This window comes from Salmo trutta, chromosome 30 (assembly GCF_901001165.1).
Source record: "Salmo trutta chromosome 30, fSalTru1.1, whole genome shotgun sequence".
NCBI lineage: Eukaryota > Metazoa > Chordata > Actinopteri > Salmoniformes > Salmonidae > Salmo > Salmo trutta.
This window is the reverse complement of record NC_042986.1, coordinates 25,201,301-25,223,628: the sequence shown is the minus strand read 5'-3', so window position 1 is coordinate 25,223,628 and position 22,328 is coordinate 25,201,301. Positions and strand designations below refer to the sequence as shown.

The following is a 22,328-nucleotide window of genomic DNA, read 5'->3' as shown; positions in this document are numbered from 1 at the left end:
CGCAACAAAGCATCCTTCACTCATGCTGCCAAACATACCCTCCTTAAACTGACTATCCTACCAATCCTTGACTTCGGCGATGTCATTTACAAAATAGCCTCCAACACTCTACTCAGCATATTGGATGCAGTCTATCACAGTGCCATCAATTATGTCACCAAAGCCCCATATACTACCCACCACTGCAACCTGTATGCTCTCGATGGCTGGCCCTGGCTTCATATTCGTCGCCAAAACCACTGGCTCCATGTCATCTAGTGTTTGCTGGGTAAAGCCCCGCCTTATCTCAGCTCACTGGTCACCATAGCAGCACCCAACCGTAGCACGCGCTCCAGCAGGTATATCTCACTGGTCACCCCCAAAGCCAATTCCTCATTTGGCCGCCTTTCCTTCCAGTCCTCTGCTGCCAATGACTGGAATGAACTGCAAAAATCACTGAAGCTGGAGTCTCATATCTTCCTCACTAGCTTTAAGCACCAGCTGTCAGAGCAGCACACAGATCACTGCACCTGTACATAGCTCATCTGTAAATAGCCTATCCAACTACCTCATCCCCATACTGTTATTTATTTTGCTCCTTTGCACCCCAGTATCTCTATTTGCACGCTCACCTTCTGCACATCTATCACTCCAGTGTTTAATTGCTATATTGTAAATTATTTCACCACTATGCCTATTTATTGCCTTTACTCCTTTATCCTACCTCATTTGCACACATTGTATATAGACTTTTTATATTGTGTTATTGACTGTATGTTTGTTTATTCCATGTGTGCCTGTGTTGTTTGTGTCGCACTGCTATGCTTTACCTTGGCCAGGTCGCAGTTGTTAATGAGAACTTGTTCTCAACTAGCCTACCTGGTTAAATAAAAGGTGAAATAAAATAAATAAATGTGTCTTTTACTGAGTGGCTTACGTCTGGCCACTCTACTATAAAAGGCCTGATTGGTGGAGTGCTGCAGAGATGGCTGTCCTTCTGGAAGGTTCTCCCATCTCATTAGAGGAACTCTGGAAATCTGTCAGTGACCATCGGGTTCTTTGTCACCTCCCTGACCAAGGCCCTTCTCCCCCGATTGTTCAGTTTGGCCGGGCGGCCAGCCCTAGGAAGAGTCTTGGTGGTTCCAAACCTCTTACATTTAAAACTGATGGAGGCCACAGTGTTCTTGGGGTCCGTCAATGCTGCAGAAATGTTTTGGTACTCTTCCCCAGATCTGAGCCTCGACACAATCCTGTCTCGGAGCATTACGGACAATTCCTTTGACCTCATGGCTTGGTTTTTACTCTGACATGCACTGTAAACTGTGGGACCTTATGTAGACAGACGTGTGCCTTTCCAAATCATGTCCAATCAATTGGATTTACCACAGGTGGACTCCAATCAAGTTGTAGAAACATCTCAAGGATGATCAATGGAAACAGGATGCACCTGAGCTAAATTTCGAGTCTCATATCAAAGGGGCTGAATTGTTATGCAAATAAGCATTTATTTGGGCTGGTCACTCTAATGAACTCTGGGTCTTCCTTTCCTGTGGCGGTCCTCATTGAGAGCCAGTTTCATCATAGTGCTTGGTTTTTGTGACTGCACTTGAAGAAACTTTCAAAGCTCTTCAAATGTTAGACTGACGGACCTTCATGTCTTAAAAGTAATGATGGACTGTTGTTTATCTTTGCTTATTTGAGCTTCTTGCCATAATATGGACCTAGTCTTTTACCAAATAGGGCAATCTTCTGTATACCACTGCTACAAAACAACTGATTTGCTCAAACGCATTGAGGAAAGAAATTCCACAAATTAACTATTAACATGGCACACCTGTTAATTGAAATGCATTCTAGCTGACTACCTCATGAAGCTGGTTGAGATAATGCTAAGTGTGTGCAAAGCTGTCATTAAGGCAAAGGGAGGCTACTTTGAAGAATCTCATATATAAAATATATTTTGATTTGTTTAACACTTCTTTGGTTACTACATGATTCCATGTGTTATTTCATAGTTTTGATGTCTTCACTATTATTCTACAATGTAGAAAATAGTAAAAAATAAAGAAAAACCCTTGAGTAGGTATGTCCAAACTTTTGACTGGTAGTATATTAATATATACACACACACACACACACACACATAATCCGGACTCTGACATTGCTCATCCTAATATTTCTATATACCTTCATTTCTATATACCTTCATTTCATTATTTTACTTTTAGATTTGTGTGTATTGCTAGGTATTACTGCACTGTTGGAGCTAGGAACACAAGGATTTCACTATACCTGCAATAACATCTGCTAAATACAGTACATGACCAGAAGTAGAACATCTCATTACAAAATCATGGGCATTAATGTGGAGCTGGTACCCCCTTTGCTGCTATAACAGCCTCCACTTTTCTGGGAAAGCTTTCCACTAGATGTTGGAACATTGCTGCGGGGACTTGCTTCCATTCAACCACAAGAGCATTAGTGAGGTCGGGCACTGATGCTGGGCGATTAGGCCTGGCTCGCAGTTAGTGTTATAATTCATGCCAAAGGTGTTCGATGGGGTTGAGGTCAGGGCTCTGTACAGGCCAGTCAAGTTCTTCCACACCGATCTCAACAAACCATTTCTGTATGGGCCTCGCTTTGCGCATGGGGGCATTGTCATGCTGAAACAGGAAAGGACCTTCCCCAAACTGTTGCCACAAAGTTGGAAGCACAGAATCGTCTAGAATGTCATTGTATGCTGTAGCATTAATATTTCCCTTCACTCGAACTAAGGGGCCTAGCCAAAACCATGAAAAAAAAAGTCCCAGACCATTCTGCCTCCACCAAACTTTACAGTTGGCACTATGCATTGGGGCAGGTAGCGTTCTCCTGGCATCCGCCAAACACAGATTCGTCCATTGGACTGCCAGATGGTGATGCGTGATTCATCACTCCAGAGAACGCCTTTCCACTGCACCAGAGTCCAATGGCAGTGAACTTTACACCACACCAGCAGACACTAGGAATAGGCTTGTGTGCGGCTGCTCGGCCATGGAAATCCATTCATGAAGCTCCCGACAAACAGTTGTTGTGCTGATATTGCTTTTAGAGACAGTTTGGATCTCGGTAGTGAGTTGCAACCGAGGACAGACGATTTTTAATCGCTACACGCTTCAGCACTCGGGGGGTCCCGTTCTGTGGCCTACCACTAAACGGCTGAGCCGTTGTTGCTCCCAGACATTTCCACTTCACAATAACAGCACTTAGTTGACCAGGGCAGCTCTAGCAGGGCAGCAATTTGACAAACTGACTTGTTGGGAAGGTGGCATTCTATGACGGTGCCACATTGAAAGTCACTGAGCTCTTCAGTAAAGGCCATTCTACTGCCAATGTTTGTCTATGAAGATTGCATGGCTGTGTATTAAATGTTATACACCTTTTAGCAACGGGTGTGGCTGAAATATCTGACTACTAATTTGAAGGGGTGTCCACATGCTTTTGTATATATAGTGTGTGTATGCGACCAAAATAATTTGATTTGGAGGGTATTAATGATTTTTGTTATAGTCACTGGTACATAGGCCTATCAAAGTTTCATTCTGACAGTTAAATGAACTGCATAATATAGCTGGAGTATATATGCTAGGGGTGAAATGCTTCTGACCTTGTCCTCGACTCATGGCACAGAATTGTCCCGCTGTGGCGATGCTGAGTAACTTTACAGCATAGCCACGCACAATTACTTAAAAAAAAGTTAATGTCCCATTGTCTGTCACGAATGTTGAATAAAATTATTTTTGATCTTACTCTGCCGATTGTCTGTGGGGTTGGTCCTCCAGTGGGTTGAAATGAGACAAAATATCCACAGGCAATAAACAGACATCAAAACACAAGTCTCTGTGTGTGGCAATCAATATTTGTTTGCTTGAGGCCTAAGGCACATGCACAAGATGGTAGTACATGTACACGATGCACGCATACTAACCGAAGTCTTGCAGGTGTTTACATGATTTGGTGCATGTGCCAGGTGATAGAAATATCAACGACAGTAACGGCACTCTAAAAAGTCAGGGAAATAATACTTTCCTGTAGGATACTTTGACTCAGATTTCAACCCACTGAAGGCCCAACCTCACAAACAACTGGTAGAGTAAATTCAAGTATCATTGTATTATACATTCTGGCTTGTGTGGAAACTTTCCAAGTTTTTGCAGTGCTTTGTTTCAGACTCAATTGGTATCACAGTCTGATTTATTAGGCAAGGCACGTGCCATGATGGGACTGACTAGATCTAGTTGGTCTCCACCACAGCAATACTGAGACACAAAATAGGTTGACAAACTGTAGGACAAAGTCAATTTAATGAGAAAACAATAAGCCGTATAAAAGTTTGCACAACTGTGATTTTCAATTGTTCATAGAGTAATATACTTGCATGACAATTCTCAAACTGAAAGCATTTGCTTACAGTGCATATGTAATGTGTGTTCATCATTTAAATGTCAGATTAACAACTAATATGTCATGCTTGTTTAAGATTAGACAACTATTGTTGGACACCGCACAGGGTTAGAAGTCCTTTTGAAGATCTGAAAAGAAATTGAGAAATAATCTTTTAGATCGGAATTTTCATAATAACAATTGTATTCTTCCACTAAGGACTTAAATTACACTCACCACTGTTTTTAAGAAGCTCCCCTTTCCTTGAGTGAGCCATCCCCTCCAAGAATTGATCAAACAGTTTCACATACTTCGCCAAGCTTGTTCGTTTGTAGTCTGAAACCAATAAGCTTTTGTTAGTCAAATCAACGTGCAATGAACAAACGCATATCAGATCCCTTGGCTCCCTTAGTAATGAATTGTACTGGTCTCTGAATACCTCTCATCTTCCGCCGCTCTCCTGCTTCTTTTTTATTCTCATTCTCCATGGTGTCCTCCTGCTCCTCTTCAGTCTTGGGCTGATCCAGCTCCTCACAGATCAGACTACAAGGAGATACAATAACAGGATCGGTGAGAATACCAACAGAGAACCCTACGGAAGCAACACAAACCTTCTGTTTAGCCCTTTGGGAATACCATTTTTGAAAAGCTCTTTACAAAGTGCTTATTATGACAAATTGACTGTGGGCTTACCTGATAGTGGGCACATCAAAGGGGTCAAAGCGATCCAGTTCTCTCAGGTCAATAGGAACAGAGATGCGCCCTGTGGGGAAGTAAGGAACGTAGGGAGGAAAGGTGTTGCGTGTTGGGCTGACATCCAAAGATTAATCTCCCTTAGTTGGATGAGAAGCATCCTTTGACTATCTCTCACAGGCAACATTTAGGTTAAATGTTTGTCATGGTTCAACGTGTTAGTCTTGCACTTCATGAGTTTCTCCTCACCTGTTTTGGGATGGACGCTGAAGGGGCTCTTCAGCAAGTGGTTGACTCCTTTACTGACGTTAACATCGAGCCGAGGGTAACAGTACTGAAGCATGATCTCCATCTCAAAGTAGTGGCCCTTCTTGGCAGTCATCTGGTTGAATAAAGTAGTTTTCATTAGGGCATGCTTGGCTACCATTGACATCACCACATTATTGTAGTGTTCAAACAGGGCTTATGTCCCTCTTTATTGCAGTGTTGTGTGAGCATGGCCACCTACACGTTTGTCTTGAGCCATACTTTTGAGTGTTTCCCAGCGCATCTCAGGGTTCTTTTCAGTCTGGAAGTACTGCAGCAGCTTCTTTCTGACATGTGAAGTTTCCGCTAAGGATAGGCATGTGCTCCCTCAACATGTAATGATATATCACAAAACCTGCTAAACTGCGACATACAGAACACAGTAGGCCAGTTTATTAGGTATATCCATCTAGTACTGGGTTGGACCCCCCTTTGCCTCCAGAACATATGGAATTCTTTGGGGCATGGAAACATTGCTCAATTGGTATCAAGGTACCTAACATGTGCCAGGAAAACATTCCCCACAACATTACACCACCAGCCTGTACCATTGACACTAGACAGGATGGGGCCATGGACTCAGGCTGCTTACGCCAAATCCTGACTCTGCCATCAGCATGACACAACAGGAACCGTGATTTGTTGGAACAGGCAATGTTTTTCCACTCCTCAAATGTCCAGTGTTGGTGATCGGGTGCCCACTAGAGCCGCTTCAATTCACCAGCCCATCTGTGAAAAGGATTGACAAGTTGCGCGTTCCGAGATGCCATTCTGCACATCACTGTTGTACTGTGCCATCCTTTGCCTGTTTGTGGCCCGCCTGTTAAGATGCACGATTATTGCCACTCTCTTTGAACCTAAATCAACGAGCTGCTTTCGCCCACAGGACTGCCACTGACTGGATGTTTTTTGTTTGTCGCACCTAGGGCTGTGGCGGTCATGATAATTTGTCAGTAGGTGATTCATTCAAATAACTGCCGGTCTTACAGTAACTTAAAATAAACACATTTATAATCTCTGGCTTCAACGCATAGCCTCCAAGGCACTGATGTGGACCTTTAAAACATCTACATATTTGAAAGTCTAATAAATCTATTTAATATAGCCTACACCATCACAGTAAATATAATTTATTTTAGATAGGTCTAAAGAAACATATGAAGAAAATGTAGTCCATTTCAGAGGGGGGGGGGGGGTTGTAAACACAGGACTAGTAAAAGCCCAGTGCACTACTTTTGTTCCATACGCACAAAAAGCTTATTTCTTTCTAATTTTGTGCACAAACGTATTTACATCCCTGTTACTGAGCATTTCTCCTTTGCCAAGATAATCCATCCACCTGACAGGTGGGCATATCAAGAAGCCAATTAAACAGCATGATCATTACACAGGTGGACCTTGTGCTGGGGAAAATAAAAGGCCACTAAAACATGCAGTTGTCACACAACGTCTCAGATGTCTCAAGTTGAGGGAGCGTGCAATTTGCATGCTGACTGCAGGAATGTCCACCAGAGCTGTTGCCAGAGATGTAATGTTAATTTCTCTACCATAAGCTGTTTTAGAGAATTTGGCAGTACGTCCAACTGGACTCACAACCGCAGACCACGTGTAACCACGCCAGCCCAGGACCTCCACATCCGGCTTCTTCACCTCTGGGATTGTCTCAGGGGGAGTGCTGGGGTGTTTTTATGTCTGTAATAAAGTCCTTTTGTGGGGAAAAACTCATTCTAATTGGCTGGGCCTGGCGCCCCAGTGGGTGGGCCTGGCTCCCAAGTGGGTGGGGCCTACGCCCTCCCAGATCCACCCATGGCTGCGCCCCTGTCCAGTCATGTGAAATCCATAGATTAGGGCCAAATGAAGGCATTTCAATTGACTAATTTCCTTATATGAACTGTAACTCAGCAAAATCTTTGAAATTGTTATATGTTGCGTTTCTATATTTTTTTCAGTATATAAATAGTAAAGTACAGATACCCAAAAAAACTACTTAAGTAGTACTTCAAGTATATTTACTTCGGTACTTCACGCCACTGCCTATAGGCTACGGTTGGTGTTATTTGGCCACTTCAGTTGTGATATGAACCTTAGCAAAATATATAGGCCTATGGGCTAGGCAACATGATGCATAAGACTGATTTGAAAAAGTTGCTGAAAAATGCATGCGCTGTGCATCATTCACAAGTGATATGCTCACCATTTAGACTATTCTCAAATGAATCTTGTCTTTACATATACTAAATAATATGTGCAAAATTTATTTTTATTTACAATGGGCCATTATCATGCACCTGTCGGAACAGGAAAATAAAAAAAATAAAATAAGGACATGATATCCGCACCATTCTCGGCAAAGCCTAGACATTGACATGTGTAAAAAGCCCAGCCGTTTCTGAGACACTGGAACTGGCGCCTGGCACCGACGATCATACCTCGCTAAAAGTCGCTTAGGTCACTCGTTTTGCCCATTCTAATGTTCAACCGAACAGTAACTGAATGCCTCGATGCCTGTCTGCCAGCTTTATATAGCAAGCCATGGCCATAGCCATCGTCTGTAGGAGCGATCTATTTTCATGAACTGGGTGGGTTACCTAATAAACTGGCCACTGAGTGTATGTACTGTATTGCATGCCAAATTTCATATTATGTCATAATGAAAAGTGGCACAGAGGAAAAGGATATCTTCAGGCAAAAGGGCCAGCACTTTGTCTACAGCCTCTTTGCTACCCAGTATGTCCTGTCCCAGCAGAGCGTACTGGGAGAAGTAGCGCTCCACCACAGTCAGGGATTCCCTGGAGGGGAGACGAGGGTTAGAGGTCAACTGGTCAGTCAAAATTCAACATGATTCTGCCCTTTAACAGTTAGACAACACCTTAAACTAAATGGTCCTTTTCTCAACTATTAGAACCTACAACAGCTAACAAGGATACAAGTATGGCTCTGAAACTTGATCTTACATGATGAATGGATGAATTGGGTCTGACAGCACAACTTTCCTCACTGTCTCTTCTCCACCCTGAAGAACAGAAAAATATTCAATAATCACCCTATCAACATACTCCTAGCTACTGATTTACATATACAGTGCAAGTTTGCTTTTTTTGTGTGACAATCTCCAGTGTTGATATCACTTTGATGATGTTGATCTTATGATTGTTAGCATTTCTTTTCTCAGAACTTCTTGACTTAAATGAACAGAAGTCGAGAAATGTAAGGCTCCCGCATCACCTCTATCAAATATTGCATGTGATCGAGTCTACTAATCCATTAAACTATAGCCAAGAAGAGTATAACCCTTGATTGTTGGAAACCTATTTTAGCCTAGAGTGGGTTATGATGTCATGAGAAGAGGTCTTACCTTGACCAGACTCAAGTACTCAGCCACAGCGGAACGTGCCGTCACAGAGAGCTTCCGGGCAGCCTCGTCACACACCCAGCAATGCACCCCTCTCCTGCCAGAGTACACCCACAGGCAGTGCCGGAAACCGAAGTCATCTGGAGCACCCCAGAAAAAAGTCAACAAACACAGGTTACAATGAAAATTAATCAACATCAGACAATTTTGTAAAATGACCAATAGACAGATAGGATTAAAAATGAGCTCGTCTTGAACCTGTGAAAATTAACCGTTTTTCTGACTCACCTCGAAGGGCCCGGTCCAATATACGGATGGCAATGGTCATCAGAGTCCAGCACTTTGGGCAGATGTCTGCACCACTGCAATACAAGACAGCTGATGAACAGTCCCAGATCGCCAAAACTTACCATCCTCAAATTATAATCTGTTGTACATTCAAACATACTCCACAACTTTACAATTGTAAAGATGGTTTAACTACAGACACTTTCTGGCTAATGTGATCAAGTACCTGCAACAGCTTCTGACGTCATCATAGTCTGTCATATCAATATCAAACACCAGCTCCTTCTCCAGAGCCTGGAAGGATCCAGACTTGACTGTGTTGTGCTGATTGGGCTGAGGGTGGCAGAAGAAAAAAAAATAGAATGGGCACTTGAGGGACAAAAAAAAAGAAAAAAAAGAGGAGAGAAAGAGAAGAGAGAGAAAGAGAGACACACAAAGGGAGAAGAAAGCAAGAGTATGTGAGTAAGTGGTGGTCAGATCCAGACGGTGAGTAATGGAACCCCACCCTGTGACTGTAGACTGCTCCAATGTCAATCTTGTACGGGTTCATCTTCTGCATCTCCTTCTCCAGCTCGTTCTGTGTGCTGAACGACTGATATCGTACGTAGATGTCATCCTTCAACGTGAAGGAGAACTCTCGATTCTGGAAGTAGTTTTTTGTCACTGAGGGGTTGCAAAAGAAGTTGTCCTCAATCATTAAACTTGACTGGTTGTGAACTAGATAGCAAGTGTTGTTGGAGGGGCAAAACTGTTTCAATCAAAAAATGCCAGAGGCATGGGGCACAATGACATTGTCTGTAAAGCTGTTGAAATCCTTACATGCCCTATGCTGTTGGAAATTTGAGACAAAATATCCCCAGTAAACTAGTGAGGAGATCATATTAATCTGGCCCGGGTGACCAGATAGGCGTGTTTTGCACCGGGTGAAAGTTGATTGCATTTGTTTAGGAAGGTGCCCTGTTCAAAGCCAACTGTGAACTCGGCTCAAAACAAAAGTGATGCAATTAAGCATGTGGAGTAATGAGTAGGATTCTGTGTTCACATGCAAAAGGGATTGCTTTTGATAAAAGCACTAGCTGCCTTACCAATAAAAAGTAGTTTTAACATTCAAACTAGAGGTCGACCGATTAATCGGAATGGCCGATTTCAAGTTATAACAAATCGGTAATCGGCATTTTTGGACACCGATTGTGGCCGATTACATTGCACTCCACGAGGAGACTGCGCGGCAGGCTGACAGGTGCTAGCTAGCATTAAACTTCTCTTATAAAAAAAACAATCTTAACATAATCACTAGTTAAACTAGTAATATCATCAACCATGTGTAGTTATCTAGCTTGTCCTGCGTTGCATATAATCAATGCGGTGCCTGTTAATTTCTTATCGAATCACAGCCTATTTTGCCAAACGGGTGATGATTTAACAAGCGCATTCGTGAAAAAAGCACTGTCGTTGCACCAATGTGTACCTAAGCATAAACATCAATGCCTTTCTTAAAATCAATACACAAGTATATATTTTGAAACCTGCATATTTAGTTAATATTGCCTGCTAACATGAATTTCTTTTAACTAGGTAAATTGTGTCACTTCTCTTGCATTCTGTGCAAGCAGAGTCAAGGTATATGCAGCAGTTTGGGCCGCCTGGCTCGTTGACAACTGTGTGAAGACCATTTCTTCCGAACAAAGACTAATTCATTTGCCAGAATTGTACATCATTATGACATAACATTGAAGGTTGTGCAATGTAACAGCAATATTTAGACTTAGGGATGCCACCCGTTAGATAAAATACAGAACGGTTCCGTATTTCACTGAAAGAATAAACATTTTGTTTTCTAAATGATAGTTTCCGGATTTGACCATAGTAATGACCTAAGGCTCGTATTTCTGTGTGTTATTATGTTATAATTAAGTCTATGATTTGATATAGCAGTCTGACTAAACGGTGGTAGGCAGCAGCAGGCTCGTAAACATTCATTCAAACAGCACTTTTGTGCATTTGCCAGCAGCTCTTCGCTGTGCTTCAAGCATTGAGCTGTTTATGACTTCAAGCCTATCAACTCCCGAGATTAGGCTGGTGTAACCGATATGAAATGGCTAGCTAGTTAGCAGGGTGCGCTCTAATAGCGTTTCAAATCGGTGACGTCACTCTGAGACCTTGAAGGAGTTGTTCCCCTTGCTCTGCAAGGGCCGCGGCTTTTGTGGAGCGATGGGTAACGATGCTTCGAGAGTGGCTGTTGTCGATGTGTCCCTGGTTCGAGCCCAGGTAGGGGCGAGGAGAGGGACGGAAGTTATACTGTTACACTGGCAATACTATAGTGCCTATAAGAACATCCAATAGTCAAAGGTATATGAAATACAAAATGGTAGAGAGAAATAGTCCTATAATAACTACAACCCAAAACTTCTTACCTGGGAATATTGAAGACTCATGTTAAAAGGAACCACCAGCTTTCATATGTTCTCATGTTCTGAGCAAGGAACTTAAACATTAGCTTCCTTACATGGCACATATTGCACTTTTACTTTCTTCTCCAACACTTTGTTTTGCATTATTTAAACCAAATTGAACATGTTTCATTATTTGAGGCTAAATTGATTTTATTGATGTATTATATTAAGTTAAAATAAGTGTTCAGTATTGTTGTAATTGTCATAAAAAAAATGAAAAAAGAGAAAATAAAATCGTCCGATTAATCGGTATCGGCTTTTTTGGTCCTCCAATAATCGGCGTTGAAAAATCATAAATCGGTCGACCTCTAGTTCACCCTTGGTTATCAACTCATCTAGCTATCTAATTTACTCAAATATTCATCGCTTATGTTTGTGTTTGACAGCATACCACTGTGAGAAAAGACGCTGATGGCCTTACAGATTTAGCCCAGTGCACGAAGTGCAAGTTCCATAACTGCTCCTTCTGCCAGCCCTCTAGATACAAACCAAGAGACAATGTGGGTGTGTGGGCACAAGGGTTGCACATTTTGGGGAACATTCAGAGGTGGACACTGGGGGTATTAACAGGAATACATGGGAATTAATAATACCATTTAAAATGTAGATGTTTTTTTTGCATTGGATATATACTGCTCAAAAAAATAAAGGGAACACTAAAATAACACATCCTAGATCTGAATGAATGAAATAAATCTTATTAAATACTTTTTTCTTTACATAGTTGAATGTGCTGACAACAAAATCACACACAAATAAATCAATGGAAATCCAATTTATCAACCCATGGAGGTCTGGATTTGGAGTCACACTCAAAATTAAAGTGGAAAACCACACTACAGGCTGATCCAACTTTGATGTAATGTCCTTAAAACAAGTCAAAATGAGGCTCAGTAGTGTGTGTGGCCTCCACGTGCCTGTATGACCTCCCTACAACGCCTGGGCATGCTCCTGATGAGGTGGCGGATGGTCTCCTGAGGGATCTCCTCCCAGACCTGGACTAAAGCATCCGCCAACTCCTGGACAGTCTGTGGTACAACGTGGCGTTGGTGGATGGAGCGAGACATGATGTCCCAGATGTGCTCAATTGGATTCAGGTCTGGGGAACGGGCAGGCCAGTCCATAGCATCAATGCCTTCCTCTTGCAGGAACTGCTGACACACTCCAGCCACATGAGGTCTAGCATTGTCTTGTATTAGGAGGAACCCAGGGCCAACCGCACCAGCATATGGTCTCACAAGGGGTCTGAGGATCTCATCTCGGTACCTAATGGCAGTCAGGCTACCTCTGGCGAGCACATGGAGGGCTGTGCGGCCCCCCAAAGAAATGCCACCCCACACCATGACTGACCCACCGCCAAACCAGCCATGCTGGAGGATGTTGCAGGCAGCAGAACGTTCTCCACAGCGTCTCCAGACTCTGTCACGTCTGTCACATGTGCTCAGTGTGAACCTGCTTTCATCTGTGAAGAGCACAGGGCGCCAGTGGCGAATTTGCCAATCTTGGTGTTCTCTGGCAAATGCCAAACGTCCTGCACGGTGTTGGGCTGTAAGCACAACCCCCACCTGTGGACGTCGGGCCCTCATACCTCCCTCATGGAGTCTGTTTCTGACCGTTTGAGCAGACATGCACATTTGTGGCCTGCTGGAGGTCATTTTGCAGGGCTCTGGCAGTGCTCCTCCTGCTCCTCCTTGCACAAAGGCGGAGGTAGCGGTCCTGCTGCTGGGTTGTTACCCTCCTACGGCCTCCTCCACGTCTCCTGATATACTGGCCTGTCTCCTGCTAGCGCCTCCATGCTCTGGACACTACGCTGACAGACACAGCAAACCTTCTTGCCACAGCTCGCATTGATGTGCCATCCTGGATGAGCTGCACTACCTGAGCCACTTGTGTGGGTTGTAGACTCCGTCTCATGCTACCACTAGAGTGAAAGCACTGCCAGCATTCAAAAGTGACCAAAACATCAGCCAGGAAGCATAAGAACTGAGAAGTGGTCTGTGGTCACCACCTGCAGAACCACTCCTTTATTGGGGGTGTCTTGCTAATTGCCTATAATTTCCACCTGCTGTCTATTCCATTTGCACAACAGCATGTGAAATTTGTCAATCAGTGTTGCTTCCTAAGTGGACAGTTTGATTTCACAGAAATGTGATTGACTTGGAGTTACATTGTGTTGTTTAAGTGTTCCCTTTATTTTTTTGAGCAGTGTATTTACAATATGTTATGGAGACAGAAACAAACATTTTACCTTAAGTAGACAAATGCAAATGATTAAATCCTTCCAATAGAAATATACAGTGAGGGAAAAAAGTATTTGCTCCCCTGCTGATTTTGTACGTTTTCCCACTGACAAAGAAATGATCAGTCTAGAATTTTAATGGTAGGTTTATTTGAACAGTGAGACAGAATAACAAAAAAATCCAAAAAACATGTCAAAAATGTTATAAAATGATTTGCATTTTAATGAGGGAAATAAGTATTTAACCCTTCTGCAAAACATGACTTAGTACTTGGTGGCAAAACCCTTGTTGCCTATCACAGAGGTCAGACGTTTCTTGTAGTTGGCCACCAGGTTTGCACATCTCAGGAGGGATTTTGTCCCACTCCTCTTTGCAGATCTTCTCCAAGTCATTAAGGTTTCGAGGCTGACGTTTGGCAACTCAAACCTTCAGCTCCCTCCACAGATTTTCTATGGGATTAAGGTCTGGAGACTGGCTAGGACACTCCAGGACCTTAATGTGCTTCTTCTTGAGCCACTCTGTTGCCTTGGCCGTGTGGTTTGGGTCATTGTAATGCTGGAAAACCCATCCACGTCCCATTTCCAATGCCCTGGCTGAGGGAAGGAGGTTCTCACCCAAGATTTGACGGTACATGGCACCGTCCATCGTCTCTTTGATGCAGTGAAGTTGTCGTGTCCCCTTAGCAGAAAAAACACCCCCAAAGCAAAATGTTTCCACCTCCATGTTTGACGGTGGGGATGGTGTTCATGGGGTCATAGGCAGCATTCCTCCTCCAAACACGGCGAGTTGAGTTGATGCTAAAGAGCTCCATTTTGGTCTCGTCTGACCACAACACTTCCACCCAGTTGTCCTCTGAATCATTCAGATGTTCATTGGCACTCTTCAGACGGGCATGTATATGTGCTTTCTTGAGCAGGGGGACCTTGCGGGCGCTGCAGGATTTCAGTCATTCACGGCGTAGTGTGTTACCAATTGTTTTCTTGGTGACTATGGTCCCAGCTGCCTTGAGATCATTGACAAGATCCTCCCGTGTAGTTCTGGGCTGCTTCCTCACCGTTCTCATGATCATTGCAACTCCACGAGGTGAGATATTGCATGGAGCCCCAGGCCGAGGGAGATTGACAGTTCTTTTGTGTTTCTTCCATTTGCGAATAATCGCGTCAACTGTTGTCACCTTCTCACCAAGCTGCTTGGCGATTGTCTTGTAGCCCATTCCAGCCTTGTGTAGGTCTACAATCTTGTCCCCGACATCCTTGGAGAGCTCTTTGGTCTTGCCATGGTGGAGAGTTTGGAATCTGATTGATTGATTGCTTCTGTGGACAGGTGTCTTTTATACAGGTAACAAGCTGAGACTAGGAGTACTCCCTTTAAGAGTGTGCTCCTAATCTCAGCTCGTTACCTGTATAAAAGACACCTGGGAGGCAGAAATCTTTCTGATTGAGAGTGGGTCAAATACTTATTTCCCTCATTAACCTCTGGGGTATGCGGGACACAATCGCCAACAGCCAGTGAAATAGCAGGGTGCCAAAATCAAAACAAAAATCTCATAATTCAAGTTTCTCAAACATACACTTCTCGTTAATCCAACCACAATGTCCGATTTCAAAAAGGCTTTACGGCGAAAGCATAACATTAGATTATGTTAGGACAGCGCCTAGACAAGAAAAACCACACAGCCATTTTCCAAGCAAGGAGAGGCGTCACAAAAAACAGAAATGCAGCTAAAATTAATCACTAACCTTTGATGTTCTTCATCAGATGGCACTCATAGGACTTCATGTTACAAAATACATGTTTTGCTCAATAAAGTTCATATTTATATCCAAAAACCCCATTTTACGTTGGCGTGTAATGTTCAGAAATGTTTTGACTCCCAAAACTTCCGGTGAATGAGCACATCAATTTACAGAAATACTCATCAACGTTGATAAAATATACAACTGTTATTCAAATAATTATAGATACATTTCTCCTTAATGCTGTGTCAGATTTCAAAAAAGCTTTACGGCGAAAGCAAACTTTGCAATAATCTGAGTACAGCGCTCAGACATCAAAACAAGCCACACAGACACCCGCCATTTTGGAGTCAACAGAAGTCACAAATAACATTATAAATATTCACTTACCTTTGATGATCTTCATCGGAATGCACTCCCAGGAATCCCAGTTCCACAATAAATGTTCATTTTGTTCGATAAAGTTCATCTTTATGTCCAAATACCTCCATTTTGTTTGTGCGTTCAGTCAAGTAATCCAAATGCACTGTGCTCACGCAGTAAGTTCAGACGAAAAGTGAAAAAAGTTATTACAGTTCGTAGAAACATGTCAAACGATGTATAGAATCAATCTTTAGGATGTTTTTATCATAAATCTTCCATAATATTCCAACCGGACGATTCCTTTGTCTTCAGAAATGAAAAGGAACACACCTAACTCATGTCCTTTTCTCAGTCATCTGATTCCAAGCGCTCTTCTTCTCTCCCCATTCACAGTAGAAGCATGAAACAACATTCTAAAGACTTGACATCTAGTGGAAGCCTAAGGAAGTGCAAAATGACCCCACAGACACTGTATATTGGATAGGGAATCACTTGAAAAACTACAAACCTCAGATTTCCACACTTCCTGGTTGGATTCTTTTCTCAGGTTTTTGCCTGCCATATGAGTTCTGTTATACTCACAGACATCATTCAAACAGTTTTAGAAACTTCAGAGTGTTGTCTATCCAAATCTACTAATAATATGCATATCCTACCTTCTGGGCCTGAGTAGCAGGCAGTTTACTACGGGCACGCTTTTCATCCAGACGTCAAAATAGTGCCCCATACCCAAGAGAGGTTAAAATGCAAATCTATTTATAACATTTTTGACATGTGTTTCTGGATTTTTTTGTTGTTATTCTCTCTCTGTTCAAATAAACCTACCATTAAAATTATAGACTAATAATTTCTTTGTCAGTGGGCAAACATACAAAATCAGCAGGGGATCAAATACTTTTCCCCCTCACTGTGTGTGTGTGTGTGTGTGTGTGTGTGTGTGTGTGTGTATATATATATATTTTTTTTTTTTTTTTTTTTTTTTTTTTTCTCTCCCCCCCAGTCTTTGTAAACATTTATTCAAGTGTCAGAAGTAGGATTTGGTAGAGGCAGCTTTCAGCTTCCCCAGTGAGAGGAAGATGTCACATAGGTGTTATTCAAGACCTAATTGCAAATGGTGTTTTGATTTGGATTATTGTTCCACTTCACCTTTCACCAAAAAGTTTCGAATTTTGAAGAATAGGGAATAAAACATGATTATTTTCAACTGCAAGAAAGCTTTCGGACTCCTGGTTATACACCACATTACCACACCATCAGATCAGACTAAACATTGATGTGTGATTTTGACTCCCTCCATCATTAGTTGTACTCCATGTAAAATCTGTGGTTCAAGATTGGTTAGCTTAACTGAATAGGCGATATTACGTTTATTTGGCAGGGACAATCTAAAAAGTGAGAAGTGACGCTTTGCACCAGATATGTCCTTAACATATATCACCCAGCAAATCATGATTTATATAATTAACTTTTTACCTTTATTTAACTAAGCAAGTCAGTTATGAACAAATTCTTATTTTGAATGACGGCCTAGGAACAGTGGGTTAACTGCCTTGTTCAGGAACAGAACGACAGATTTTTACCTTGTCAGCTCAGAGATTCGATCTTGCAACCTTTCGGTTACAAGTCCAACACTCTAACCACTAAGCTACCTGCCGGTATACAGTGCATTCGGAAAGTATTCAGACCCCTGGACTGTTTCAACATTGTTACATTACAGCATTATTCTAAAATTGATAAAATATTTTCTCATCAATCTACACACGACACCACATAATGACAGAGCAAAAACATTTTTGCAAATGTGTACACACATATATAAACTCAGCAAAAGAAGAAACGTCCCCTTTTCAGGACTCTGCTTTCCAAAGATAAATCCAAATAACTTCACAGATCTTCATTGTAAAGGGTTTAAACACTGTTTCCCATGCTTGTTCAATGAACCATAAACAATTAAAGAACATGCACCTGTGGAACGGTCGTTAAGACAAGATCAGCTTACAGACGGTAGGCAATTACCTACCGTCTGTAAGCTGTTAGTGTCTTAACGAGGTCACAGTTATGAAAACTTAGGACACTAATGAGGCCTTTCTACTGACTCTGAAAAACACCAAAAGAAAGTTGCCCAGGGTCCCTGCTCATCTGCGTGAACGTGCCTTAGGCATGCTGCAGAGACGCCTAAGACAGCGCTACAGGGAGACAAGACGGATAGCTGATCGTCCTCGCAGTGGCAAACCACGTGTAACAACACCTGCACAGGATCGGTACATCCAAACATCACACCTGTGGGACAGGTACAGGATGTCAACAACTGCCCGAGTTACACCAGGAACGCACAATCCCTCAATCAGTGCTCAAGACTGTCCGCAATAGGCTGAGAGAGGCTGAACTGAGGGCTTGTTGGCCTGTTGTAAGGCAGGTCCTCACCAGATATCACCAGCAACAACGTCACCTATGGGCACAAACCCACTGTCGCTGGACAGGACTGGCAAAGTGCTCTTCACTGACGAGTCGCGGTTTTGTCTCACCAGGGGTGATGGTCGGACTCATGTTTATCATCGAAGGAATGAGCGTTACACCGAGGCCTGTACTCTGGAGGGGGATCGATTTGTAGGTTGAGGGTCCATCATGGTCTGGGGCGGTGTGTCACAGCATCATCGGACAGAACTTGTGTCATTGCAGGTAATCTCAGCGCTGTGCGTTACAGGCAAGACATCCTCCTCCCTCATGTGGTACCCTTCCTGCAGGCTCATCCTGACATGACCCTCCAGCATGACAATGCCACCAGCCATACTGCTCGTTCTGTGCGTGATTTCCTGCAAGACACGAATGTCAGTGTTCTGCCATGGCCAGCGAAGAGCCCGGATCTCAATCCCATTGAGCACATCTGGGACCTGTTGGATCGGAGGGTGAGGGCTAGGGCCGTTCCCCCAGAAATGTCCGGGAACATGCAGGTGCCTTGGTGGAAGAGTGGGGTAACATCTCACAGCAAGAACTGCCAAATCTGGCGCAGTCCATGAGGAGATGCACTGCAGTACTTAATGCAGCTGGTGGCCACACCAGATACTGACTGTTACTTTTGATTTTGACCCCCCTTTATTCAGGGGCACATTATTCCATTTCTGTTAGTCACATGTCTGTAGAACTTGTTCAGTTTAATGTCTCAGTTGTTGGATCTTATGTTCATACAAATATTTACACGTTAAATTTGCCGAAAATAAACGCAGTTGACAGTAAGAGGACATGTCTTTTTATTAAATTGATTGGACATGATTTGGAAAGGCACAGGGCGGTCAATTTTAGGTCCCACAGTTATGCGGCATGTCAGAGCAAAAAACAAGCCATGAGGTCGAAGGAATTGTCAGTAGAGCCCCGAAACAGGACTGTGTCGAGGCACATATCTGGGGAAGAGTACCAAACAATGTTTGCAGCATTAACGATCCCCAAGAACACCGTGGCCTGCATCATTCTTAAAGAAGTTTGGAAGAAGTTTGGAACCACCAAGACTCTTCCTCAAGCTGGCCACCTGGCCAAACAGAGAAATCAGGGGAGACGGGCCTTGTTCTTGGTCACCTCCCTGACCTCAATGGTCACTCTGACAGAGCTCCAGAGTTCCTCTGTGGAGATGCGAGAATCTTCCAGAAGGACAACCATCACTGTTGCACTCCGCCAAATCAGGCATTTATGGTAGAGTGGCCAGACAGAAGCCACTCCTCAGTAAAAGGCACGACAGCCCACTTGGAGTTTGTCAAAAGGCACCTAAAGGAATCTCAGACCATGATCAACAAGATTCTCTGGTCTGATGAAGCCCGAATGCCAAGCGTCACGTCTGGAGGAAACTTGGCACCATCCCTATGGAGAAGCATGGTGGTGGCAGCATGCTGTGGGGATGTTTCCAGTGGCAGGGACTGGGAGACTAGTCAGGATCGAGGGAAAGATGAACGGTGCAAAGTACAGAGAGATCCTTGATGAAAACCTCCTCCAGAGTGCTCAGGAACCCAGACTGGGGCGAAGGTTCACCTTCCAACAGGACAACAACCGTAAGCACAGAGCCAGGACAACTTAGGAGTGGCTTCGGGACAAGTCACTTAATGTCCTTGAGTGGCCCAGACAGAGGCCGGACTTGAACCCGATCCTACATCTCTGGAGAGACCTGAAAATAGCTGTGCAGCAACGCTCCCCATCCAACCTAACAGAGCTTGTGAGGGTCTGCAGAGAAGAATGGGAGAGACTCCACAAATACAGGTGTGCCAAGCTTGTAGTGTCATACCCAATTAGACTCGAGCCTGTAATAGCTGCTAAAGGTGCTTAAACAAAGTACTGAGTAAAGGGTCTGAATACTTATGTAAATGTGATATCAATTTAGTATTTTTTTATACATTTATATGGATTATGGCAGCCCCCCCACACCTCTCTGATTCAGAGGGGTTGGGTTAAATGCGATATGCATTCAACTGAAATGTCTTCAGTTGTACAACTGACTAGGTATCCCCTTTCCCTTTCATAACAGATTATAGTTTTGGGAACAAAATCCATCTACTCCCACTACTGTCCAAACACTTAAGAGAGACACCCTCATCCACTTACCCTCGCCTTATGCCCTTGGCGGAATCCCCGTCACTATCTTGGAGGGTGGTCCAAATGATTAGCCAAGACAGGGAAGTTTGCAACATAAGCCCCTCAGCCCTCGTTTTCAGTCGGCTTTGCCGGGTCTGAAACTCTCCATAATTCAATTCACGAAGATTGTACATCCGCTAAGAAAACTCAGTGAAAACTTAAAAACAACATCAATGGAGAAGTCAACATACAAGTGTAAGTAAAAACGAAAGCAAATAAGTTAGACATTTTGCTACTACGTACAAAGTAAATATTTTTGTTTGGGTAGCTTTTGGAAATTGTAGAAATAAAACATTTTCCTTCAGAAGTTCCAGCTAGGCAGGCTAACGTTACTTAGCTAATGAATTTGCTAGCTATCATACTGTAGGCATATATTAATAATTATATATTTAACATACGTTGACATGCACTCATAATTGACTGCAGCGCATATAAAGCACCCACAAGTTACCGGTGTCTGAAAACACAATTGTCGCGGGATGAACAAGTGATATATTTCAGGCCAAGGATGGTCCATTTAAAAATGATTCCTTCCTCCCTTGCCCTGCAAGTGTTTATTCTTCAGACGCCATCAGAAGTGCCCATTTAATTTGGGGGCTCAGGGGATAGGGTGTGTCTTAACATTGTTTGCGCATGCGTCAGGCGATAGAAGAAAAAAACAAATTGCTGTTGATGTTTGTCTCAAATTTCCAGCAACATAACGTTAGCTGACAACCAACCGGTAGAGTTTATTGAACATTCTGAATAAAATAACTGTTCGAGTGGGGAGAGAGAACTTCCCACTCGGAAGCTTAGAGGCTAGCAGTAGCTAGCTTACTGTACTTACCTCCTCCATAGTTCAGCCACCGGTGGTATTGAGAGAAAGGGAAAAGTCGGCGGTAGTACAGAGGCAACAAGTCCGGTAGAGAGGCCTGGTGGTAATCAGCAGCTGCCATTTCTGAAGTTATGCAAATGTATAAATTTAATCGAAAATGTTGATAGCTGAATGTACCCGCATTTCTTTGTCTGACATTCGAGCGCGCGCGAAACTCTGAAACTAGACCGGAATTTCCTTCTTCTTCTTCTTCTTCGGTGGGGGTTGGCATTCAACATTATGGTTCATTGCCGTCACCTACTGCACTGGAGGGAGAAACTAAATCCTACCTGCCAGCCCCGTTTCTCTAAAAAAATATATCTAAATACAGACTCAAATATTTTGTTCTCAACCTCTCTCTTTCCCTCTCACGCTGCCCGTACTGAATCAATACATGCTCCACTATCTCTGTTTTCTGGCAATAATCACACTTTCCTGTTTGATGCTTTCCTATCACATTTAAAGTCGTATTCAACCGGCTGTGTCTCACCCTTAATCTTGTAAAAATAGTATCCTTTCTTCTGTCCCTTCCTACTGTCCTCCCCGACTTTCTTCTGTACTTGAAATAAATGCCTGACATAAGTATCTCTATTCCACAGCTCCTGCCATCTCTGCACACTCACTGTCCATATTAGGCTTTTTGCCTCTGCCTCGCTCATTGAAACTACAACATCAACATCTGCATGACTAAGTGCTTGTTTAGCCAGTACAGTACTTCAACTGCCTCGATCCCCTCCACCCCCACATGGGCTGGGACCCAAGTAACTCTTATCTGTATACCCATCTGTCTAATCCTGCCATGGGTTTGTAGTACATCATAAAGCAGATTTTGTCTGCTACATGAGCTAAAGGACTGCAGACTCATCAACACTGCACATGAATCAGAGCAAATAACTACTCTGTTGGACTATACTTTTTCCGCCCACTGCAAGGCTAAAAGTGTGGCCATCAGCTCCGCCGTATATACAGCCAAATGATTTGTAATATGTTTCCTGACTGCCACCCCACGATCCTGCACTACAAATGCTG

At 43.2% G+C, this 22,328-nt stretch overlaps 1 protein-coding gene across 1 annotated transcript; it reads right to left on the bottom strand.

The window, feature by feature from the left end:
• Nucleotides 1–4,292: 4,292 nt before the first annotated feature.
• On the bottom strand, nucleotides 4,293–21,497 carry prim1 (DNA primase subunit 1). Its single transcript, XM_029723542.1, has 13 exons — nucleotides 21,273–21,497; nucleotides 9,546–9,703; nucleotides 9,267–9,373; nucleotides 9,041–9,114; nucleotides 8,756–8,892; nucleotides 8,355–8,413; nucleotides 8,080–8,189; nucleotides 5,603–5,694; nucleotides 5,344–5,476; nucleotides 5,095–5,164; nucleotides 4,841–4,944; nucleotides 4,639–4,737; nucleotides 4,293–4,550 (listed from the first exon to the last, which is right to left on the bottom strand). Exons 1-13 carry the CDS (start codon nucleotides 21,379–21,381, stop codon nucleotides 4,531–4,533), a joined length of 1,272 nt encoding a protein of 423 aa, XP_029579402.1. The 5' UTR covers nucleotides 21,382–21,497; the 3' UTR covers nucleotides 4,293–4,530.
• Nucleotides 21,498–22,328: the final 831 nt, after the last annotated feature.